Here is a 26,651-nt window from a genome sequence, read left to right as displayed (position 1 = left end):
CTAGACAAGTCTACAAACGAGTGGAATCACAAGTGCTATGATTTTTTAGTTTACTTAGCTTTAAGATCGAACTCATGGGATAAGATACAACATCAATATGTACAATACAATGGTGTATTGTACATATTGATGTTGTATCTTATCCCATGAGTTCGATCTTAAAGCTAAGTAAACTAAAAAATCATAGCACTTGTGATTCCACTCGTTTGTAGACTTGTCTAGAATCCATGATACGATAAATCATTTGATTGGAAATGTAAATGTAGTCATGAAATGCGCCTGCTTAGTCAAGATTCCCCTAATAAATATTCAAGTGCATTACAAAGTTGTACATGTATGAATAATGTCCTTTCGTAGGTTATGTTTTGAAGAGAAGCAAGAATGAATCTCATAAAAGTCATTAATATCAGTAGGAAATGATGTGAGATTTGTTATAAATGAGTAAAAGGAAAATGAATCAGGAGGGTAACCAACTGTTGCGTTTGTTCTCATTTGGTCCCTTTTCTTTTTTTTGTACTTAATATATCATCGAACTTGTTGTCTGTGTTCACCATAACCCTTTGACCGGCTAATCACAGGTCAAAAGCCGGTCAAAAGGGCTATGGTAAACACCAACAACAAGTTCGATGGTATATTGAATAAAAAAAAAAGAAAAGAGACCAAATAAGTACAAACGCAAAAGTTAATTACCCTCAAGATCATTTTCCCTTAATGTAAAGTGTAAACCGAATGGACCGAATGTAATCACAAAATATAATCGGAATATTATTGATCGCACTTACGCAGTTTGGTCGCTGTTCGAAAAGCACCTGGTAGGCATAAACCCTAACCCCTAAAGTTAACGACCACTTCCTCTGCAAAATTGTATTTCATTTGTCAATTCATCGGCGATTATGGAAGTTGATAGAGCAGATGGGCGGGCCCCTAATCAACGAAGACCGGTGGCCTGTACTCGAGGCATACTCCACCGTGCTCATGGCTCCGCTAGCTGGGCTCAAGGTACTTCTTCCCCTCTCTCACTACTCCTTCAGTTCTGCAATTCGGTTTCATTTCCGAAATTTCAAGAAGATTCATATTGCATCTCGCTAGTGTTTATAAACTTGTGAATGTTGGGGTTCTACACAAATGTGATTCTCATTCTGGAACAATATTAGGGTTTTATGTTTCTTTCGCTAATCTTCTTTTCTTACTTCTGAATGATGCTTTTTTTTATCTGGAATCAGGTGACACAAAGGTTATTGCTGCTGTTTATGGGCCCAAAGCTGGAACTAGGAAAAACGAAAACCCTGAAAAGGCCTGCATTGAAATCATTTGGAAACCAAAAACCGGACAGAGTGGTGAGTTTTTTTCTCTTGTTCATGCATCTGTAATCTATACGAATCTCGTTCCTTTAGCATTTTCTCCATGGTGCTAATTTTTGAATAAAAAAGTTAATACAAATTACAAACTATTGCAAAATAGGGAAACCAGAGAGGGAATATGAAATGGTGATGAAGAAGACCTTACAAAGCATCTGCCTCTTGAATGTTCATCCCAATACAACAACTTCAATTGTCATTCAAGTTGTCAATGATGATGGTGCTGTATCCTTTAATCTTTTTTCCTTGTTGCTTTTGCTTATGTTAGTAATCTTTTTCCTATGATTATTATCTATCATAGAACTCAATTTACATATCTATGGATTTCTTGACCTAGTTTCCTTTAGCTTCTTCCATGTGCAATAAATGCAGCTTGTGCTGCTCTAGTAGATGCTGGGACTCCATTAAAGCATCTTGCTAGTAAGATAAACTCATGAACAAGTTCAATAAACTTTTTTGTTTTCTGTATATATTGGAAGCTTCGATTTTTAAACTTCGTTTATTTGTTTTTGACTTTTTGTAGTTGCAATATGTTGTTGTATGTCTGAAAATGGTCAAATTTTACTTGACCCAAGCAAGATTGAAGAACAGGTTTTTTACCATTGTCTATTAATTGAAATACTTGATAACTTTAGGCACCAATAATAATGGATTTTTTTTTTTTTTTTTTTTTAATAACAGAAAGTGAAGTCATTTGTATATTTGGTGTTCCCAAATTCTATAGCTTCTGTTCTTCCGGAAGGTTCATTAAAATCAGAAGGTGAAATAATGGAACATGGGATTCTTACATCCGTGACACATGGCGTAATGACAGGTGTCTATCTATCTTTCATTCATAGATCTCATCGAATTTTATCCATGTCAACAAATGTAAGAATAATAATTTTGATATGTTTTTGTTTTAATCTAATTTATGTTTGCATACAGTGGATGATTATTTCAGCTGTCTAAAATTGGGACGCCCTGCTGCAGCTGAATTGTCTGATTTTATCAGAAACAACTTAAAATTGAAACCCGGGAATGACTCATCTAAAGCAGCTTAATTAAGACCTTTTTAATGCAATTGAATGTATAATTATTAATTCTTTGTACGTTTTTTTGTTCATTATCAAGGGCTTGAATTTTGAACTTAAATACTCTTTAAGACGAGTATTATATTGTTTTTTGTCATTTGAGTTAGATTACTAAAATTTTTAGTTTTGGTCTATAATATAATTTTAAATTAATATATTTTGGTTTTGTGAAAGAACAATTTTAGATAATGTTATTAATATATAGTGGAATATATGTCCAGTCATTTCTCGTGCTTGTTTAATTAAAGATTTAAAGATATACGATATATTTAATCCATGGGGTCACAATATTTCTTCTACTTGTCCTTATATATTTTAGGGTCCATCTTGTGGTCCATTTTGGTATTCGACATCAAATGACTTTATAGTTTATACAATATGAATTTTGGTCATAAATTAATGATAGGCGAAAGGGATATTCACCAAATGATCATTTTTCGTAATTATATATATAAAATGATCATCATTACTTCGAAACTTTGCTAGTTTTGAACTACATAGATTTTCAAGTTCATTAATTTTGGTCATAAGTTAATATGATTGGCGAAAGGGATATTCACCAAATGATCCTTTCTAGTAATTATATTATATATAAAATAATTTGATCATCATTTTAATAAAATGTTAAAATGGTCATTACTTCGAAACTTTGCTTGTTTTGTGGCCTCTCCTATTTAAAGTCGTAGGATTTTTAATATAAGATACTCAATTTTGAAACTATTCCCTCTAGTTTTCTCTAAATTATTTTTCGTATGATGGGGACTTTTTTTCGAACATAAGGTATAACAAAAGTAAATTCTTCTCATTTTTTTCATCATGTGTATTTTTTTTCGAACATAAGGTATAACAAAAGTAAATTCTTCTCATTTTTTTCATCATGTTTTTGAAATATTTCGAAGGGTTTTAAAGTTTTGACATACAGAATAAGAAATTCGAAGTACATTTAAAGTCCTATTCCTTTTTTTTAAAATGTTATATTCGTGTACAAAGGTGTAAAAGGCCTATATAACATATTTTGGGACACAATACAAACAAAACGAAAAACAAAATTCTGTTCACTATGAAAAGTTTCATAACTAAAAACCAATTAGAAACTAATATGAACAATTTTGAGTTTTATATTGTCTCTTGTTCTTTTCGTATATCCTGAAAAAATATTCGAAATCTATCAAATGACTTTATTATATATGAACCTTGCTTATACATTATTATAGATGTAAGGGAACTTCCCCAAAACGAATTACTTTTTTTTTTTTTTAAATTTATAAGAACCATCATTAATTTTATTTCTTAACATTATGTATTGGTTCCCAAAAAATGTATTTATGTTAAAAACAAGTAAAACCGAAATGTATGCCATTTGTTAGAAAAAGATAAAATCCATTCATTTTTAGATGCGAATGGTGGCATAACGACAAGACAAATAATGTCCCAAGTAATCGTTACAAGTTAGTTTATTCTTGAATGTCGAGCGTGGTATTCAAAAGATATTCAAACAATTACTCCTTTTTATCTGTAAGAACCATTATTATTTTTATTTCTGAACATCTTGTGTCCAGAAATGTATTTAACAATAATAACATTATAAACAACTAAAACCAAACTGTATGCCATTTGTAAGAAACGATAATTCCATTCAATAATGATGCGAGTGGTCACTTACCGACAAGACAAAGGCGGCCAATATATAAAACAAAGGAACAACCCCCTCCAACATGGACCATACGATTACTTTTCCATACTAATATTCCATTAAATTAAACTTTCTTGAAAGAGACCACATTTGATTAAAATGAACAGAAACTTCACAAAAACAACACTCCAATTTTCTCCAAGAACTCCAAATTTCTTGAATGAATCACACAAGATTGATCAAACCCCTTATCTTTATATCCATCTTCTTCTTTCCCAATGTTTTGGCACAACAAAATTCAACCGATTCGAATCCGAGGCGCATGCATGCTGTGCATCCAAGTGTTGTTATTGTCATCGGGGTGCTATGCACGATGTTTTGTTTAACATTTCTCGTACTCGCTTGCATGAAATTCTGTCAATCGGATGTACTTCAACAAATCCCTCATCAACTTCCTAGCTCAAGGTCACGGTTTTCTGGGATTGACAAAAAAGCAATCGAATCTTTGCCCTTTTTTAGATTCTCATCACTTAAAGGATCAAAAGAAGGGCTAGAGTGTGTAGTGTGCTTATCGAAGTTTGAAGATTCGGAGGTTTTAAGGTTATTGCCTAAGTGTAGGCATGCGTTTCATATGAATTGCATCGATCAATGGCTAGAAAGTCACTCTAGTTGTCCTCTTTGTAGGTATAAATTTGTTTTATCCGATATCACAAATTTCACATGCACAAATAGTTTAAGGTATACGCAAGACGAGGGTTTTAATAATCTTGAAGTGTTTGTTAAGAGGGAACACGATGGTTCTTCTAGGTCATCGAGGTTTAGTATAGGAAATAGCTTTAGGAAATTTGCAAAGAGTCCTAAAGAAGATGTCTTAATTCAATATGGAGATCAAATGTTGGATAAGTTCAAACATAGGATCATTGTATCCGACATTGTTTGCAAGAGTCGGTGGAGTGATGTGAATTCCTCAGACTTAATGTTTTTGAACTCGAAGATGCTTAATGAGGTTTCAAAGAAGCATTTCTCACCTTCGGGCAGTGGGAGATTTGAAATAGATGTTGAACAAGCAATGAAGTTTAAGGAGGATATGGAAAGAAGAAGATTATATGAATCCAAGGTTGCTAAAACCCTTGATAGTGGCGAAACATCGATTTCGAATTTGCAGTTTCCTAGGTTTCAGACGGACGAGGAGGCAGATGGTATGCAGAAGAGGTCAATGTCAGAGATTACAAATGTCTCAAGATTTAGAGAAACAAGAAGTTCATATTGGGCTAGTAATGCGAAAGATGTGAAGTTACAAAGCGTTTGGTTGCCGATGGCAAAAAGGACAATTCAATGGTTCACAAATCGGGAGGAAAATTCGTTTGAAATGAGAAGTTGATGATGTTCAAAATGTGTAGATGGTTGAATCAAATTTTGTTGCCCAATATTTCATTTTATGGGCCCAATCGCATTTATAAGTATTGTATATTTGTATAAGTGGTCTAGTGCATCGTAAGAAGGTGAAGATCCATAAGCAATGTTTAGGCATAATCTTCTTTGTAGTTTGGACTTTGGTTATTGTGATTACTATAAGAGCAAAGTACATGAACCCTAACCTCTAAAGTGTAATCCTCTTTGTAATTAGTTTTATTTTTTGGTACAATTTCTCATAGGAAAAACTAAAAAGGAGCCAACAAGAAACGGCCCAACTTGAAAATGTTCCCTACATTCGTTCAAACTATAGTATGAAAAAGCATCATTGGCGGCAAACTAAGAGTATTCATGTTAGTTACAAATGTATTATCATAAAAATGAAGCATTAAAATGGCAGATTTTGAAGTCCTAATTCCGTTGATTTCGTCTAATAACGGTCAAAGTTTCATAGGGACTTTGACTATTGATATTAGATCTAACATATTTAGATGCTATTTGTTTTTTTAGAAAAAATTGCAATATCTAATAACGGTCAAAGTTTGATAGGGACTTTGACTATTGATATTATATCTAACATATTTAGATGCTATTTGCTTTTTCTAAGTAAAATGTCTGTAGTCTGCAGACCATATTTGTAGACTTTCTGTAGTTGAAAATGTGGACCAAACGTCTGCAGTCTAAAAAAAAAGAGTGTTTTTTTTTTAACATCTGTAGGCTACTAAAATAAAATAAAATCCAAATAAACTAATTTTTTTAAACTTCAAAGTAATATTTTAATATTTTTATAACTTTGTTATAAATAATTAACAAATCTAAATCAACTTTATGTATTATTGTATAAAAAATAAAAATAAAAATGATACGAATTAACGTATATATTTGATAAAAACCAATAATTTTGGTCGCAAATTATACCTAGACATTGCAATTAGGAATCAAAGAATTTAATACATAAATGAATAAAAATAAACTTCGATTTTTTTCTTCAATTAAATCAATTAAAAACGTACCATAAATATTTTCTCAATAAATTAACGATATTGTATTAAATAATGTTTTATAAAATTTGGCATACAAAATATAAAAATATATCATGATTTATTTTCATATTTATATAAATAACTTCAACGATCATTATTGTAATAAATTTTTATTTATAAATTTGTCAAAAATATCATGTTTGTTTCGTCGAACTTTTTTTTTAATAGTATTGTAACTTTTTTTTTTTTCCAAATTGTTTATCATTAATAAGGTTGGAATAAATTTAAATTAAAAAAACTAAAAAAATAAATATATGTGTTTTTTTAGGTTAGAAGATGTCTGAAGATTTAGAAGAATATGATCCACATCTGCGCCAAGAAGAGGACGCCCAAACATTTTTAAGTCTGCAATCTTCAAAAAAACAAACAATTTGTGAAGACTAATGTTGCGCAGATAGAAGAGGCCAAGAAGATCTGCAAACAAACAACAAACAACACCTTATTATCGAATACTCCTGTTAATTACTTAATTGTAAAATAATAACATACTTTCCGATTTCCGTTATTTGTTTATTGTGAATAGTTATCTATATCCTTTTTTGTTACGGTTGTAACGCCCCAACTCTCAGGTATTAATTGTACAACTTTATTTTTCATATTGGGAGGTCTACTCGACGAGTTGGATGCCTCGACTCATCGAGTAGGAACTTCGGGGCCACGTGTTTAAATGACCAACTTGTCGAGTCGGAGACATGACTCGACGAGTTGGAGCTGGAGGATGAAACCCTAATTTCCGGGGTTTTGCACCTTATTTAAAGGGTCATTAGCCTCCCTTACAGGCCCTTGTGAGTCCAGAAACCCTAAATCGCTAATCTTCCCTCTTTTTGTGTGATATTAAGCTTTATGGTGGATTGTGGAAGGAAGATCTCGAAGTACTCAAGCTTGGAACAAGAGGAAGGCTGTTGATCCGAGTTCTTCTTCATCTTAGCATCGTTTTTATGGTAACAAGTTGTTACCTTGACCTTCTTTTATCTAGATCTATGTATGTAAGAGATTAGGGCCATTTTGGCAATGTTGATATGTTATTGTGGGTATTAGGCGTGATCTGAAGTTGCAACTTCAGATCTAGGCTTATCTTGGTCTATAGGATCATAAAGTTTCAGCCTTTTGTGAGTTAATACCTTCTTCATCCTTAGAACCTTTCTTTAGCTTGATTTGGGCCATTATCACCTTGCATGTACGTAAAGTTTGCAACTTTACGTAAGAAGTATGCCTTAGGAGCTTAGATCTGCATTATGGAGCTTAAAGTGACTTAAAAATCATCTGGATGGAGAAAGGACTGAAGGGACTCGACAAGTTGCATGGCTAACTTGGTGAGTTCAATGAAGATTGTCGTGCAAGGACTTCTGCATGGACTCGACGAGTCAGTAGAGTGACTCGGCGAGTCAGCTAGGGTTTTCCCGACATGTGGACATGCATGAACTCGACGAGTTTCAGGGAAACTCGACGAATCAACTAGGGGTTTCACGACTTCTCGAGTTCAGGAAGGACTCGACGAGTCAGGTCAACTTGGACTGTTGACCTTGACCATTGACTTGGACTTTGACCAAGGGTTGACAAGTTGACTTTTGGGGTATTTTTGTAAATTGTAAATCTATGGAAATGGTCTTATGGAAAATATAGGTGGTGGAGTTCGTGGTAGTGGTTCGAGAGTTTGAGTTGATCACTTCGATTCGACAGTTGAGAGGTGAGTTATCCTCACTATACTAAGGGGTCGAAGGCACCAACGCCGACCCATTGGATGTGTTATCCTAGCAATTGGTAGTATGTTGAGTATGAAATAGTGTTGCATGATAGTTGCTATGCCAATTTGGTAGATCTGTAGGACTACCTGTACTATTATGTGATTATCTGTATGCATATTAGTTATGTTATATGTTGACATATTATGTAGGTTGGGTTGAGGTTGTACTGCTCCGTGCGGTAGCCAACAAACCCTAGGGTATTCCTGATACGAGCTGACGGCCGGGCGGGACATGTCATATACGAGCTGAGGGCCGGGTAGGGCATGCCAGACTCGTACTGTGGGCTCGGGAGCATTCCAGATACAAGCTGAGGGCTGGGTAGGGCATACCCGACTCGTACTGTGGGCTCGGTGGCAATCCAGATGTGATTTATAGGCCCGGAAGGTAATCCGGAGTCACACTGTGGGCCCAGGGGTAATCTAGTTTGTAAAGTTGTGGACCCAGTACATGCTGTTATTTGTATATGTGTTATTTGCAGTGTATCAATATTTTTAGGGAACTCACTAAGCTTTGGGTTTACAGTTTCAATTTTTGTTTCAGGTACATCAGATGATCGCGTGAAGGCAAATACATGATCGTACAACTTCTCATGTTTATGACTTATTTATGGGATACTCTGATATTATACTATTTTGAAAACAAGTTTTGTAATGGTTAATGGTTTTGAAATGTTTTGAAAAAGTTTAAATTTGGTATTATTTTTATGGATGTTACAACGATATTATATATATATTTTAAATATTTTCCTTATTAAATCATTATCATTTGAAGGGTTAAGTTATTGCGAGAATTTAAAGATTTATGAGAACTCTTAATCATCTTATCATTTTTCAAAATCAAGACTATCATTGGACTCCTGGACCAGTGTCTAAGACACATGCATGCAAAAAAAATGTCGATTTTTTTTTAAATGTGCATATATGCACGTTTGAAAGTTCATATATGTGCATGTATGCCCATTTAGTGTTTCTTCCTTTTTTTTTTCAAAAATTTCAAAACCAACACAACAATGAGACTCTTGTAACAACGTTTAATAGAATCGCAACTTGAAAACGTAAAAAAAAAGATTGAAAACATAAATGTGCATGCATGCACATTTCCAATATATATATATATATATATATATATATATATATATATATATATATATATATATATATATATATATATATATATATATATATATATATATATATATAGAAAATGATGAGTGAATTAGGAGTTTTTGAGTTCTCACAAAACTTTAAGTTTTCGAAAAAATTTACCTCATCATTTGAAAGTTACAAAATTATAGCATCACCCCTCACTTTTTTTTCATATTAGATATTGTACTTTGAAAAATATTTCTACATGGAAATTGTTTTATGTTTGGAGACATTGTTATAGCTGGTTAGAATTTTAAAATACAATTTATATAACATAAAGAAATGAAAATAAAGTTTTATAATAGTTAAAATACAAAGATATTTTATTTATTTATTTTTTAATCTTTATGTGATGAACCCTAAAGTTTCTCTAGAAATGCAGTATCGAAAACCTTTCTTTTGGAATGCTATGATGTTTCCTTCTATTTCTCGGTCCTCTATTTCGATTTCTGTCATGTGGCTTTTGTGACCATGAAATCTAACTGTGAGGAGAAGCTGTGTGACTTCTTTCATCTGTCCGTTTAAAATAATACCTTTATACAATTGCATGAGAATGACACCATCTAGTGAAAAGTTGGACAATGATGTCATGAAACTTCCCAACAATGTAGTAAAGTACAAAGGAGCCATAAACGTTGGATCTCTCTTCAACGTTCTTACCCCTTTCCACAATCTAATTGATAGTTCCATGAAATGCATGCAAATAATCAATGATAAGAGTTTTATCATGGTATTTCAATGTATCATCTGTTTAATCAAGAATAGTTATTGTTCCTGGTCTTTCGAGTATGTAACTTCTAAACCCCTTTCTACAAAGTCTGTGCATGTATCCCCCCCCCTAATACAACTCAAAACATTATCATAAGTGACGTCCTTAATGAATATACCACAAAGTAGGTCCTTTATCCCTTATTTTCAAATGTTGACAATTAGAATAATTCGAATCAATCATTTTACTTATGTTACCTACCCTTGATCAAACAAGTCAACCCACATAATAATAACTAATGACTTTGATACCACTTATGCAAAGAAAAGCCACAAAGGATTAAGTAACTAATGCAAAATCTAATGTATTTTTGAAAAACCTTCCCATCTCGAATGAATCATTGAGGATGTAAATAAATAAGGTATTCTATGTGCAATAAAAAAACAACTTAAAACATAAAACAAGAAACCATAATGTGACACAACAATTTTAGCATGTAAAACTCCTCAAAACGAGAGTAACAAGCATGTGACTACTTCGGCTGAGTAAAATCCACTACATAAATAGGGAAAATTACTTAAAAGCCCAACGAAGTTTCAAAATCATTCAAAAAACCTTACTCATGTTTTGTCTGTTCAAAAAAAGCTCACGAACTTAACATTTTGTGTAAAAAGTCCAACAAAGTTCCAAACCGTTTAAAAAATCCCAATTTTGTTTTGTTCAAGTTCATTGAGTTTTTTTTTGAACAGTCAAAACATGATTGAAGTTTTTTTAATGTTTTGGAAACTTCGTTGGCCTAACAAGTCATTTTCCCGATACGGTAATAAGCCATGTAATCTGTTTCTCTTTTTTGACTTTCAGGAAAGTGTAACTTAGTTTGGCTTTTTTAGACAAAATGTTAAGTTCATTGGGTTTTTTTGAACAGACAAAACATGATTGGAGTCATTTTGGAAACTTTGTTGGGCTCGGAAGTCATTTTCCCACATAAATAATAGAGCAATACACAGACTTCTCTAGATATACTTGAGGAATAAAATAAACAGCCCTACCCCCTCCCCCTCCCTGAAATTAATTATATAATAATTCTTTTAGCCCAATAGAAAAGAGATCAGTAGAAATAAGCGCCTAGTTCACCGTAAAACCGAAGCAAAAATCGATGATTTCTTGGTAGCCCCAATAGTCGCATCACAATTCACACAATCGAAATTGAAATCGAAGGGTGGTCGCTTGGGATTTGGGTTGCTATTAGTTAATTAATCTCCAAGAAACCATCATCGATTCTCTGATTTTCATAATCATCTACTCTCATTCTAAAATATCGACTTATATCGTCCTCTTACTTATCTAAGAGACTCGACTTCACACCTAAAGTGAGGTTTCTTTGATCCGATTCTCGAACTTTATGTAAGGCTAGAGGGAGTGATGCCACTTTTGCCACACCCTTTTTGTTGTTACATAAGTGTCATGTCGGATTTGCCACACTTCTTCAAAATTTTTCCATATAGAGGGCATGGTTTGCCACTTTTGTCATTATTTTTTAACTAAAATTAATTTATATAAAAAATAATCAATTTAAACAAATTAATTTTTATAAAAACTAAAATTTCGTTAATTTGATTCCGAAGTTCGGATATCTTGCCACTTTTTTTTACGATTTGAGAATATTCCAAAAATGAAGAAATTTGAAAGGTGCCCTTTATCATTCTCATAAAGTGCTAGAGCTTTTACAAGATTGTTTCATCGTTTGCACCACTTTGCCACTGTCGCATCACACTCACAAATATTATGTTAAACTCCATGACAACCTTTTGGTGTTACTCCACTTCAAGTAAATTTGATATTTTTTTCTATAGTCTCTAAGCTTCATTTCCGAGATAAAATGTCTAGCAACTTTCCGATAAAAAGTTGGCACATCTTGGTTGTTACCGACCTTTGGGTCTTCTGAAACATCTACCCACGCATGATCCAACGCCACTTCTTCGTCCCATGTCTAGTTTTATGAAGGAGCCTTTCCTTTTTTTTTCTTAGGTTCCGGTTGACGTCGAATCTCTTCTGGCTCCGAATCCATTTCGGGTACGACTTCGGGTTAAGAGTGAGTTTCGAATTGGATTTGGGTTTGGGATTGGAATTGGAATTGCGATTCGGGAAGGTTGTCAAATGGGTTGAAATCATTTTCGGTTGGGATTGCACTTGAGATTGGAATTAAAATTGGGGTTAGGATTGAGACTGAGAATGAAATTGTAGTTGGATATAAATACGATGTGGAGTGTTGTATGCACCAGGATGATAGTAATTTGGAAGTAAATAAATAGGAAAATCACTTTGATTTTGAACGAAGATAGGTGATAAATGTGAGTTTCGAATTGGGTTTGTGTTTTGGGTATTTTTCTTGTTGTTGTTTGTTTTTTTTTTTTTTTTTTGGGTTGGATGAGAAAGCCATTTTTTCACACTATATAGATAGTGTTTGAGTGAAAATTTGAAGGTTGTTGTGTGTTATAAAATAAGGTAGTTGTTGGGATTTATAAAGGTTGTGAAAAGGTGAAAAAATAGATTTTTTTTATATAAAAATCGGTAACAAATTAAAAAATTGGTATAAATTTGAAAATTGAAAAACAAAATATTTCTCTCGAGTATGTGGCATGGTGTTTGTCGAGTCCAACTTAGATGTGCCGAGTGGGTGCCGAGGCTACTCCCTACAGGCTAAGGTTGCAACTTCTGATTTCAACCCATTTGACAACTGGTTCTGTGAATCAGAATTGGAATTCTGATTTTGGCCTCGAGTTTCTCTAGTTTCATGATGTTTTGATAATATAATTTTAATATTTTGATTTTGGGGCTTATATGAAGTTTTTAATTATCTGATGTATGAGTTCAGATGATAAGTTCTCTTAGTTTATGATTATCTAGAGGCAAATAAACAGTTTTATGATTTCTCAGTATAGTATTGAGTTAGTTTCTAACCGAGTTGGACTTTTCTGTTTTCAAATTTCTATAAGTGATGACTTCTACAATTTTTTCCCTTTCTGATTATTAGTTATATTAGTTTCTGTTGTTCAAAAAAAAAAGAAATTAATTTATGATTATTTGGAGGAAAAGAAGCAATTTTCTGAATTTCTCTCAATAGTATTAAGGTATTTTTTCCCCCCAAAATCAAGGTATTCTATAACATTGAATTTTAAACGTTCTGTTTGCATCCTTAAACATAGACTAATTTATTGATTATTTTTTTAAATATATTTTCTATTTATTTTACATGATATTACTTAAGTATGGTGTTCTAGTGGATACATGGATATAACTTTTAGTTGAGATATTTTTTTTCAACATTAGGGCACGATTCGGTTGAGTTAGGTATGATCTGATTTTATTTTCTTGTTGACAAAGAGGAGATTAAATTTGATTTGGATATAGGTTAAAGAGGATTAATTTTCAACTTGAAAAACTCCATCATTAAAGTTGCAACAAAGATTTTATAAAGAGGATAGAAACCAAGCAAGATGGTTTAAAAGAAAGAGTATGCAAGTTAAACTTGGTAATTGTGTATTGTTTTCATTAAGGGAAAATATACAGAGTATATATAAACTACACATTTACACAAATGACCCTCTAATATAAACATTTATCTAACATTCCCCCTCAAGCTAAGGTCGGGGATGAACTCTTAGCTTGGACTTCCAAGTGAGAAACCGATCGGAAGGCAGCGATGTTGTGAACACATCGACCATTTGATCTTGTGTAGAAATGTGTTGAACGGAGAGTTTTCCTTAGTAGCCTTTTCTCTGAAAAAGTGAAAATCAACATTTGCATGCTTTGTTCATGCATGGAAGACAGGATTGGCCGATAAATACGTGACTCCCACGTTATCGCACCACAAAATCAGATCATATTTGATTGTTACATGGAGTTCTCGTAAGAGAGTCTCAATCCAAGTTACTTTAGCAACCGTATCTGCTAAGGCCTTGTATTCAGATTTTGTGGATGACCGAGATACAATCTTCTGTTTTCTAGAAGAACATGAAATTAGATTGTGACTAAGGTATATCGCGAATCCCCCTGTGGATCGATAGTCATCCGGGCAGCCAGCCCAATCGGCGTCCGAAAAGGCACTCATGGAGTTGAACTCGGCGTTGGTATAGGCATGAAGCATTGAAGGCGATGAATGAGACAGGAAGAGACCGTGATCGGAAGTGTCACATAGGTAATGAAGGATTTGTTTCCCTACAAACCAATGATTGATGGTGGGTGGGTGCATAAATTGACAGACATTGTTGACTGCAAATGTGATTTCAGGCCGAGATAAGGTAACATACTGAAGGTCACCAACAATTTGTCTATATTTGACTGGATCTTCTAATGGGGCTGTAACGACCCAATTTTTCGAAGATTTTTTTTTTCATTTTTCATTAATCAAACACATTTACATAAACCTTGAAATCCCAAAATGATTGTTTTCAAATCCACATTCATTACAACTTTATTGAAAAACATCATAGTGTCCCATAGCATATCAATGAGAAGGAGAGTGCACGCCGTACCATCATGCCTTGCCTTTACCCTTGGGCTTAGATGTACCTGAAGCAAAACCACAAACAGTAAGCTGAAATCTTAGTGAGTTCCCCAGAGTATACCCACACACAACCACATACAACATATCATACCAACTAAAACAATTATACATATCACATAAGCCATGCATACCAATATATAAGGAAGCCTTGGAAACCCTCCAGTGTCTTACTTCAGGTGCCATGGGAACCCCCACATGGTCTTAGCCCCATGCCTCGGGAACCCCCTGAGGTCTTTGACCTAGGATGCTAGGGAACCCTCCAAGGTCTTACACCTAAGTGCCTCGGGACCGCCCCGAGGTCTTTGAGCTAGGATGCCGTGGAAACCCTCCACGGTCTTATACCTAAGTGCCTCGGGAACCCCCCGAGGTCTTCCATACAAGATACATATTCCATAGAAACAAATAGTGCATGGCATATCAAATAATCCAAATAGTATATACCTAACAATTAATGGGCCAGCCTTGGTGCCTTCGACACATTGGTATGGTGAGGAGACTCACCTCTGTTTGCTGAATACGGAAGCTGCTCTCCTAACAGTCTGTAACCTCCCGTGCTAAATAATAATATTAATCAATGTTAGGACTTTACTTAATAAAAGGGAACCCAACCCCAAGTCCTTCCAAAAAGGCCCAATTATCCTTTCTTTGTTAATGGGCCCAAAGTCCATGTCTAAAATCATTAATGGGCCTTTTGGCCCCAAAAGACCCAATCCTAACACTAATGGCCCAAATAGATAAAATGGCCCACTGTACTCAGAATGTAACCAAGTCCAATAACCAAATGAGGCCCAACAGTCCAAAAGCCCAAAACATATCCAAGCCCATCTATGATGCGTACGCTTAGCGTACCATCCTAGTACGTGCAACGTACTAGGGTTCTGGGGCTTACGCGCCGCGTACACTGGGTTACGCCCAACGTATTAACAGATTAAGCCATTTTTCTATTAAGTGCTTAATAGTCGATTCTTTTACGTTAAAAAGTCAGATCTAAGCTTAATAAGACGACCTAAGACATAAAGTTGGCAACTTTATGCCTTTGCATGTCCCAAATGCACCCAACACCCCCATTAAGACCTTTTCAAGGTTCTTAACCCATGCATGAGGTCAAAAATCCCACCAAGACTCCATTTTTATGTTACTAAAGGACCAAGGGACCTCAGATTTGTCATTTCCATTTTCTGGAGTTGCTTAAATCACAAATGGAGGTCCAAAATCAACCAAAGGGGCAAAACTAGAAAACCCTAGCTAGATCTAGAGATTTAAGTGGAAAGATCCAAGCTTTTTACCTCCAGGAACTCCTCAAGGTCTTCTATGTGCAGATTCTTGAAGCCAAAAGACACTCCAAGCTTCTTTGACCATTTTTTTCTTATTGGATGAACACTAAGAGGACCACAAATGCACTCTCAAGGCTCAAAATGCACTCACAAAGGATATTAGGGTTTCCAGGAACATTTGGAGGTGAAAGGAGCTGATGAGGGTGAGGCTCAAATGAGTTAAGGGCGTTTAAATAGGCCACAAGTCCACAAATTAGGGTTTGGACCCTCGACATGTACGCCCAACCTACTTCTGGTACACCTAGTGTACGTGCAGCTCCTCCGTGATCGGTCATGTGTAGTACGCTAAGCATACTCATAAGTACGCCCAACGTACTTAAGGAACCAATTATGTCAAAAATGAAGTTTCTTTAAGGGTTTCAAGTCATACCTAGTTTAGGGTGTTACAGGGGGCGTTGTCCCCAATGGAGAGAATAGAACCGATGGTGCATGAGGTGGGAACCGAATTAGCTTTTGAGAGGTTTGCTTTGGTCATCAGGTCCTGTATGTATTTTTTTGAAAGAGAACAATATTAGCTCTATGTCGAACTACCTCAATACCAAGAAAGTATGAAAATGGACCCATGCCATTAAAAACAAATGAGGTACTCAAGCTGTAGCACCTGGTTCCTGGTATGTGAAATTTATCTAAGTGTTTTGCATTTTTAGCCTTGTACTCGGCGAGTTGTAGGCCCGACTCACCGAGTAGAGATGGGATATGGAACACGTTTAATTTGGCGACTCGGCAAGTCCATATTCTGGACTCGGCGAGTCCCCGCTGTCTGATGAAACCCTAAATTCCAAGGGTTTGCACCCTATTTAAACCAACCTTATGCGCCCCAACCTCGCACCCTTCACCCTTAGAGCTCCCTATATCGTCCAACCCTTGTTCCTTGTGAGATTGAAGTGTTTTGGTGTGTTTTCTTGAAGATTTTGAGAGAAAGAAGAGTAGATCAAGAAGAGAAGAAGGAGGCCAGGCATCTTGGTGTTATTTCAGGTGATTCCCTTGCGGTATAACTCTGTTTCCCTCTGTTTCCATGCTTATAGTCCCTTATAGCTCCATTAAAGTCCTTCTTGAGCCATTTCCAAGCTTGGGTATGATTTAGGATCTGTAATAACTTGATTAACCTTCAGATCTAGGCATGATTCAGCTCTAGGAGCTCGGATATACTGCCTTTATGGAGCCATATTGTATGAAAGCCCTAGATCTACTCTTTTAGTGCATTTTGAGCCCTAAAACCTTCATTGGTGTTTATTTAAATGTAAAGTTGGAAACTTTACGTGTTAATTAAGCCCTAGAAACCCAGATCTATGTATGGCATGAGCTGGATTCAAGCAAAATAGAGTATATAGTATTTGCATGTGAAAGACTCGGCGAGTCGAGTCGCGAGTCCCCGAGTTTTCGCTTTTTTGTGTTTGCGGAGTGGAATAGCCAGTCATAGGGTGTGACTCAGTGAATCGGAAGCCAGACTCACCCATGAAGGAACTTGGCAATTCAATGCCCTAACTCGGCGAGTTCAAGGCAATCTTCTTGCCTCAAGAACAGACTCAGCGAGTTGTTCATACAACTCGACGAGTCTCAGCATAGCATGTTCTTCAGATTAAGATGAACTCGACGAGTTGTTCATACAACTCGGCGAGTAGGATGAAGGACTATTGGACCTTGGGTTAGAAGGAAAACTCGTCGAGTCAATGCCTAACTCGACGAGTAGAGACGGGGTTATGGTCAGACAAAGGGATAGGGACTCGGCGAGTTGGCAGGCCAACTCGGCGAGTCGGGTCAACTGGAAGTTGACTTTGACTTTGACTCTTGGCTTGGTTAGGGGTAAATGGTCATTTTACCCTGAGGTCGATTAGCAGTATTTGACTGAGTGTTTTGTGGGGATTTTAGCCGGAGGACTTCCGGGGCAGCAGCAGCAGAAGACAGTCAGTTCCCAAGTAGATCAACAACTACTTTGAGGTGAGTTACCTTCTAGTAGCTGTGGGTTTACGGCCACAATGCCGGCCCACCAGTAGGAGTTTTATGTTAGATGATTGTCTTTGTGATATCATCTAGGTTTGCTACTACCTGATATGTTATATGCTGGCATGATATGTATATGTGATAGTAGTAGAGTTCGGTTGTTAGGACCGAAGGGTAGGTCAGACACCCCATATATGTCTGATAGTATGTGATGATATGTTTATATGATGGCATGATATGTTATATGTGATAGTGGTAGTAGGAGGGGAATAGTCCCAAAGTTCGGTCATTAGGACCGAAGGGTAGATCGGACACCCCCGATATTTCTGATAATATGTTATGTTATGATATATGTGATAGTAGCAGTAGGGGGTGAAATAGTCCCCGAGGATTGGTTGTTAGGACCGATGGGTAGTCAGCACCCCAGAATGGCTTGACATGGGTAGTCAGCACCCCAGAACGGCTTGACACGGGTAGGTCGGCACCCCAGAATGGCCGTACCGGGTAGGTCGGGCACCTTAGAATTACCCGGCAGTATGTATGATATGTGATTGTCTGGTATGTGGTAAGATGGGGGAACTCACTAAGCTTCGTGCTTACAGTTTTCAGTTTTGGTTTCAGGTACCTCTTCTTCGAAGGGGAAGGAGCCGGCACGGTAGCGGCACATCACACACACGCTTTTCTATTCCGCACTATGAGATCATCTTGGGGATTTGTACTCTGACAGTATTATGTTTTATAAAATGGTTTCCAGACACGCAACATCTTTTATGAAATGATATGATTAGTTAATGTTTTATTTCTAATGTTTTGCAAAGTGTATGTTTTAAAAATGAAAATTTTGGCTCGTATTTTTGGGACGTTACACAAGCTCTGATTGACATAATTGATGGCTTTGTTGTTGTTCCCTATCAGAATAATGTCATAAACATACACAAGCATGTAAAGGAGTGTACCACGAGTCACATAGATAAACATAGAAGGATCCGTTTTGGAGCCTTGGAAGTAGAGAGTAAGTAGAGATGAGGAGAGCCTGTGAAACCAAGCTCTTGGTGCCAACTTGAGACCATAGAGAGATTTGTGGAGGAGGCACACATGATCCAGTTTGTGACGGTCTACAAACTGCATCGAAGATGTTCGTTTCCGTGTTTTTGTAAATTTAACCCTGATAATGTATGATTCAAATCAATCAAATGTTAGTAAATGGTTTTTGAAGCAAAGATTAATTGGTTATTATATTTTAAAATCGAAAAATCTATTTGTAAATTTTGGAACGTTTCAAATTAAATAGTAACAAAAAACAACTTTACGATATGGTAAAATCTACCATGAGTAATGCTCATAAACTGTCCTTAATCAAATGTTATAGAAAAACAGAAGTTCAATTATTTTGAATATAAATATAAGAGCATCATAATTATTATATCATATTAGTAAAGAATTTTATTTAAAATTCTTCTTTAATGTATTATTTTTTCAGAAGTTTTTTTTTTCTTTTGATAATTAGACATATATTTATCTTACATATTTGATATGTTTTATAGTTTTATAAAGTAATAAATATAAATAGTTAAAGAATATTAAGTAGTTAGTAAATACTAACATAATAAATTATGGGAAAATGACACAAATGCCGACGAACTTTCTTGGGTTTATCCTTTTATACCCTAAACAATTTTTGTGCCCTTATGAGGGCACGAAGTTGTTTTTGTCGGGTCGATTACATCATTTTGGCCAAAGTGAAGGGGTTAGCTAGTTACTTCTTTGACACAATGACATTTGTTGACAAGTTTTCTTATATTGACTTTGAATTTTCCCATAATCTCTCTCTCTCTCTCTAACTCTCTCTCTCTCTCTCTCTCTCTCTCTCCCTGAAACCCACCTGCAAATAGAGGTCATGTACTCCTGCTGTACTCCTGCTGTAACTAGCATCATATCAATAAATAAGGGGATTGAGTTTTTTGTTAAATCATTGACCACCGTTTGTCGTCTTCGGTGAACCTCACCGACCATCTAATAGCCACATGACTGCTTCTACTTATCTAGTCGTACCCGATCATCTTCTTTGGCATGAAGATTGGCTATGTTTGTCAACAATCTTGATAACCCACATCTGTCATTGTGGGGTTTGTATGTTCATTGAGTAACACGTTGCTTGAAGTTATATCCATAATTACGTCCAATCTTATGTGCGTGTTTGCTAGCCCAAAAATAAGAACAGAGTAATTTCTTTAATCTTGAAGCTCCGATTTCTTAGAGCTCTGATACCGACAACCACCCACCTTTCTTTCCTCTTTCTTATTCACGTAAACAGTGCCTCTTCGCCTTCTCTCTAAATCTTGATTTGATTTTGCAAAAGAACATTACGAACACATACAAATCACATGATACCAAAGGACGTGCGAGGGTCAGTGAGTGACCAGAGGAAGAAGGAGCAATTTCTAATTCACACACATATGTACCTGTTTGAAACAATTTCAGATTCATAAACACATACACATATCGTTTTCAAAAACGAAAACATACACATAAACATCGATATATGGGGATGAACATATATAAATCGATTTCCAGAACCAAACCTACATATACACTTACATAAATCGATTATAAAATTGGATTTATGGGTTTTCTTTTGAGTGTTTGTTGAGCACTACGTTTTGTATAACCAAAAAATATGCAGAGAGCGAGAGTAGGTGTGCATGAGTGTATGTTTATTCATGATTGGATGTGGAATTTTGATTAAGAGATGAAGAAGATGAAATGTTTTTTTGGGTAAAAAGAAAAGAAATAGGATATGAGAAAGAAAGAGAGAGAGAGAGAGAGAGAGAGAGAGAGAGAGAGAGAGAGAGAGAGAGAGAGGTGGGCCCCAAGTTTTGTCAATAAATTGGGGAAAAGAGATGAAAATGGCTAAATAAATAGGTTCCCCCCTACTTGGTTCCCTTATTAGGTCAAAAAATAAGTTAAGTGGCTAAAAGGGTAAACCATATAAACATTATAGGGCCTATATGTCATTTTCCCATAAATTATCTACTTTGATGTTATTGGGTAGTCGGTGGAATACTAACAAGTTATAAAACTATCATTGAAAATCCTTTATGTTATGAAAATGAGTTTTGTAATTTTACTCAATTTTTTATATAAAAAATTCATGAGCCTTTTTATCTTTTTATGTAAATGAATGTACTTAATGAAATTCCTATCTTTTGTATACATGTGATACTTATGAAGTCATTTTTCATAATAATATATTTGAAACAAGTAACCTTTGTATTATCATTATGCTTTATTTTCTCTTAAATTTTAGATTATTGATGTATTTCATCTAAATGTATTTCACTAGGCGTTAACGGAATAAATTATTTTAAATTAATTAACCATAACATTTGTTAAAAATAATAACCAATCAAATAAGTGATTTTTACATTAATTAATAATAACAATAATTAAAAGTAACACTAATTATCAAGGTTGTTAAGATCAAGATCTTAGGTAAAATCGTTTTTGGGTTTGCAAGATCGAGATCAAGATCCTAAGATCCCACAAAATAAAATATAATTTTATCTAATTATTTTAAAACATGAAAGTTATCTCCAACATTCAGTTTTCCGTTCAAAAACTATAAAAACTTCAAAACTTTAGTCAGAAGTCACAAAACAAAATGATAAACGATAAATTAGTAAAAGGTAAAAAATATAAAGTGGTAAATTCATTGTTTTCATTTGCAAAATAAATAAATAAATAAATCAAGGAAATGTAGAATCGGATCGGATTATTCTACGTTCCTACTTACGATCTTACGATCATACCCCAAATACGATCCGTATGCAATCCGAATCGTTTTTCATATTTAAGATCGTAGGATCGTACGATCCTATGATCAAGATCATGATTTTGACAACCTTTCTAATTATATTTAATTATGTTTATTTATAAGTTGAAGTAAATGTCATTACAAAATATAATTGTAATATATGTTTATCTTACTATACTATTGAAGTTGGATTTTATACATCAACCTAGTGTACAAAATATTATTGCATAATTAATGTCCATGGTTAAAACAATATATATTTTTCAAAATTATAGCTAAACTGTCTTAACAAATTAATGTCAATGGCTAAAACAACATATATTTTTCAAAATTATAGATAAATAGTTTTAACCAGCACAACACGTGTGCATTCGCTTGATCCAAAATATTATAATAACTTATACACACATGTTCATATGAACATGAATTAATAAACTTGATAACCATGATCAGAGCTATCAACGTCTGAGTTACTAGACGATTCATGACTATTCTTAACAAAACGCATTTCTCCGATACGACTATTAACACTACTATTAGGCGTACCATCCTTCATTTTCTTTTCCTTTCGTCTTCGCCATTCTTTTTTCCTCGACCATTGTTTTCCCAACAAAATACCCAACCCTAGAAGCACGACCAGTGTACAACCTACCCCAACCAACATCAATTCAATCATCAACCATCTTGATCCTTGACCTTGTGGTAAAATGGTCCATGTCGCTGCTATAAAAGCTGATGCCATGAACATAGTCGACACCCACATGATTTTATGAGTGGCTACCAATAAGTTCATCATTGATTTCCTCCTAAACGGAATGACACTAACAAGAACATTAACAATACCTAGGGATAGAAACAATGCCAGAATGTTGCACAACAAAAACACTTTAAATGGTTTTTTGCTTCCCAGTTTAGCTTTCCCTGTCTCTTGACTGAATCCTCCCGGAGGGTTTATTCCCGCTGAAAACGTGACAGTTGCTATCAGAACAGCGACAATGGTGATAGTATTTCTAGCATTTCGTAGGCCCTCGTTTTGAAGCTCGATTTGCTTTGATCTTCGGTGTGACTGCTTTCTGCAGCGATGGTGTTGGGTTGGGGAGTCTATTGTTCTTGTGTGTGGAGAATGTTTGATTAAATTGCGATGAACTACTTCTTTGATGTCTCGAGAAGTAGGGGGCAATTGTTCACATGTTTTTGCTCCAGCTTCCATAAGAGCTGGTATAATTTGGAGGGCAGTTGAGTTGCTTCCATCTGATTCAACAACATCTAGCGCTGTATACCCTTTTTGATTGATAGCGTTTACATCCACACCGCGTTTAAGTAGATATGTCACCATCTGTTTTCATGTATAAATCAATGAAAACATCAATAATAAGAAGGAAGGATGGTCAACAAAATGGCCGTACATTTAAAAGGATATATATATTAGGAAATAAGTAGATTTTAAACAAATAACCTAAATAACTACCTAGTTCAAAAGTACGAATTTTCAAACTACTTTACATCATCTTTTTTTTCTTATCTTCTTCCATATTATTCCTCACTAATTACCATTCTTTATTGTTATTTTTTTTATATAAATCTTCATTTTAAATTGAATAAGATTGACTTTTGACTCTTAACTATTAATTCAATATCTCTCACCAAAACATGTTTGAAACTCAATCCATACTCACGACAAAGAACAAGTTAATAGGGCATCAAAAGTAGTTAAACTTTTCAAACTATATATGGATCTTCGAACATATTTTTTAATAAAAAAAGTAGTTCAAAATTTCGAAATACTTTTTCAGAAAAATAAAATAAAATTTGGAACTAGTTTTTGTCAGAAAAAATAGTTTGAAAATTGTAAATTTGCGAACTTGATGGTCATTTGCAATAGATTCATTAGCTTCTACCACTTATAGAAGATTAATGTAGTCATTTTGGTTAATTAATATCCATAATATAATGTTAACGACTAAGGATCTATTCTAATGAATGAATGTTTTTTTTGTCATATATTATACTCTCATTCAATTTGATAAATGTAATTTTGTGGTTATTTAGAATTAATTTTTTTCCAAATGTTATTTTCTAGTTTTTTTTATTTTATTAAATTTCACATAATATTTTAATGTAATAATATTAATAAATATAGTAATAAATTGATATCAATTTCATTAATAAACTTATCTTTAAATTTTTCAAATATACAAAATTAAAGTTCATTAGTTTCTTTTGTTTATTTATTTAAATAAAAAACATTTCAATTATAATAATTTATTATTTTTTTCGTATAAAATCAAAGTTTTCAAATATTTTGACCTTTGTATTTATTTATTTTTTAAATTAACCTATATAATACATGAGTTTCACAACTAGTCAAGAGAATATATATTACCGTATTAAGTTTCCCTGCCGTTGCCACATGTAACACGGTGTTGCCATCATTGTCTTGTACATTTATAAGTTTAGTGATGTTAAGTGTTTCCATTAGATGTCTTAAACCATCAAACTGGTTATACTTCACAGCAAGATGAAGAACTGTTTCACCATGGTTAGTAACCATTTCCACAGATTCAAGGTTTATTGAGATGATTTCACCAATAATTCCAACTCGACCTTTCATTGATGCCCAATGTAAGGGTGTCCAACCATTGTGATCTCGGAGGTACAAAAGATCGGGATCTGACCATAGAAGCTCCCTTGTTGTGTCTAATTGTCCTCTGCTACAAGCTAGATGCAACGCTGAGTATCCTTCTGAATTATACTTTCTTGCAAACTCCGGACGCACCTTCAATATCTCCTTGACTATTTCTAAATAAAGTAAAAAAAGTAATTAATACCGTGAGTTTATCAGTAATTTGTATTTCAATTTTTACAAGAATTTCATTTTACTACGTATGAATTATTACTATATGAAAAATTACAGAAATATCCTTCCATATATATGTATATATAAAAGACGACAATTGGTGGACTTTGTAAGTCAAGTAAACGCATGAAGTCGATATCAGAATTTTGTCTTGTGTGTGAATAGAATAAGTCGTTGAGCATTGCCCATCGCCAATAATTGCTATATAATTATACTTATAGTTATAACTACAATTTCTTAAAATGGGAAAAATAAATTTCATTATACACCCATTGATGACATAAATTATGATTTATAAGTACTTTTACTTAAGGTAACTTTATCATAAAGTGATTCAAATATTTGATTATTAATAGAAAATTTGTAATTTTGCTCTATAGTAAATGCATATAGTATTTTTAATTTGGGACGAATTAGGGAAAGCCGATTAGCTATAGGTTGCGAAACACATATTTGCCTTCTAACAAAACAACAAATAAGGGACCACCGATCATATCATTTTTGACTATTCTGCCTATCATCATAAAATGTGATACACATAATATGGTGGGTATGATTTCTCTAGCATAAAAACATAATATTGGTATACATATATCATTATTGCATGTGTAAGGATTATTGGTAAATGCTAATTATTTAATTATGTAATCCATATAATAAGAGTAAAATAAGTTTATATAACTAATTTTGCTTTATCAAAAAATAATGAACTTATTGCACTTAATATTGTTCGTTTAACTCATAAAAAATACGTATTTATAAACAAACTATCGTCATAAACAAAAATATATTAACAGTACTAAAAGATGATTATTATAAAATATTATCATAATACTTAAACATATTCACCTGGTATAAATAATACACAAGTGTAATGTGTAATGTATCTTCATTATTATGAAATTAATTTGCAGTTTTTTGACTTTTAATAGTTAGAACTTAATATTTCTAACACTGAATCCACAAGATCTTTCTTGTTTTAACATTTAACATTAACACACAATGCATATTCAGTCAATAGTTAAACGTACGTGTTCTTTATTAAAGCTGTGATTACCAGATCCAATTAAGGTCGCAACTTTTCTACAAAGTCCATAATATAATTTGAACTAACTTTCAAATCAAAATTACAAGTGATCACTGATGAATACCTGTGTGTCCACCAGCAGCAGCAACATGTATAGAACACATAAACGCATCAAGTTCATGCATAAGAAGCCATTGAAACTCTATCAGATGCTTCACCACCTGTAACTTCCCTCTCTCACACGCTACAAACAGCACACTCTCACCTCTGCAGTTCACTTTTCCGACCACCCCTTCATCCGCCGCCATTAACACCTTCATCACTTCAACTTTCCCTTCTCTGCATGCTTCGTGCAAAGGTGTCTCCAAGTCACTGTTTTCCGCCACAACCATATCTGGGCACACTTTCAATATCTCCAACACCAGTTCCAGGTGCCCAAATCGAGCTGCTAAGTGTAACACGGTGTTCGATGATCCAACCACGGTCTGTTTGATTAGGGTTTCGTTTTCTTGAATGAGGTTGAGGAAGGTAACATGGTCGCCTTTTAGGATAGTCTGGTATAGGAGACGATCCATGGTGGTTTTTGAGTTTATGGTTTAGGAAGCTAAAAATGGCGATGACAGGTACTGAAGTTGGGAAGGTCTTTTGAAGACGATGATGGAAGGAGGGGTTTATTTTCCACATTGCGTAGTTACTAGGAATTTTCGCTTTGAATGTTAGAACAACGCGTGAGTGTTTTATTGAACGCTTGTAAGCCGTACATAGATGGTTGTACGATTAATCTACATTTGTTCAAGAGTAAATTACAAATTTGGTCCCTAAGCTTCACATAAAATCTCACAAGTTCAATCCAAATTTTGAATTGTTTCAATATAGACCTTATGTTTGGAATTCATTGCATATATGGTCCATTTACTTTTACTTAAAATCACAAGTATACTCCCATTTTGAAGTTGTTAGGTAGGGGTGCTAATCGGGTCAATCCAATAGGG

The 26,651-nt window shown here is 34.4% G+C and overlaps 3 protein-coding genes across 3 annotated transcripts; 2 read left to right on the top strand and 1 right to left on the bottom strand.

The window, feature by feature from the left end:
• The first annotated feature begins 771 nt into the window (after window positions 1-771).
• On the top strand, window positions 772-2,588 carry LOC111891302 (exosome complex exonuclease RRP46 homolog). The gene is made up of 7 exons (XM_023887363.3): window positions 772-999; window positions 1,224-1,337; window positions 1,462-1,583; window positions 1,706-1,778; window positions 1,882-1,949; window positions 2,040-2,172; window positions 2,286-2,588. Exons 1-7 carry the CDS (start codon window positions 894-896, stop codon window positions 2,399-2,401), a joined length of 732 nt encoding a protein of 243 aa, XP_023743131.1. The 5' UTR covers window positions 772-893; the 3' UTR covers window positions 2,402-2,588.
• A 1,615-nt stretch (window positions 2,589-4,203) lies between these two features.
• Window positions 4,204-5,661, top strand: LOC111891270 (E3 ubiquitin-protein ligase ATL42). The gene has a single exon (XM_023887332.3). The coding sequence runs from the start codon at window positions 4,285-4,287 to the stop codon at window positions 5,443-5,445; it is 1,161 nt and encodes a 386-aa protein (XP_023743100.1). The 5' UTR covers window positions 4,204-4,284; the 3' UTR covers window positions 5,446-5,661.
• A 16,435-nt stretch (window positions 5,662-22,096) lies between these two features.
• Window positions 22,097-26,387, bottom strand: LOC111891271 (ankyrin repeat-containing protein ITN1). Its single transcript, XM_023887333.3, has 3 exons — window positions 25,784-26,387; window positions 24,159-24,574; window positions 22,097-23,111 (listed from the first exon to the last, which is right to left on the bottom strand). Exons 1-3 carry the CDS (start codon window positions 26,232-26,234, stop codon window positions 22,203-22,205), a joined length of 1,776 nt encoding a protein of 591 aa, XP_023743101.1. The 5' UTR covers window positions 26,235-26,387; the 3' UTR covers window positions 22,097-22,202.
• Between the last annotated feature and the right edge of the window lie 264 nt (window positions 26,388-26,651).

This window comes from Lactuca sativa, chromosome 1 (assembly GCF_002870075.4).
Source record: "Lactuca sativa cultivar Salinas chromosome 1, Lsat_Salinas_v11, whole genome shotgun sequence".
In the NCBI taxonomy this organism is placed as follows: Eukaryota; Viridiplantae; Streptophyta; class Magnoliopsida; order Asterales; family Asteraceae; genus Lactuca; species Lactuca sativa.
The sequence above is the reverse complement of the archived record's forward strand: the minus strand, read 5'-3'. Positions and strand labels throughout refer to the sequence as shown.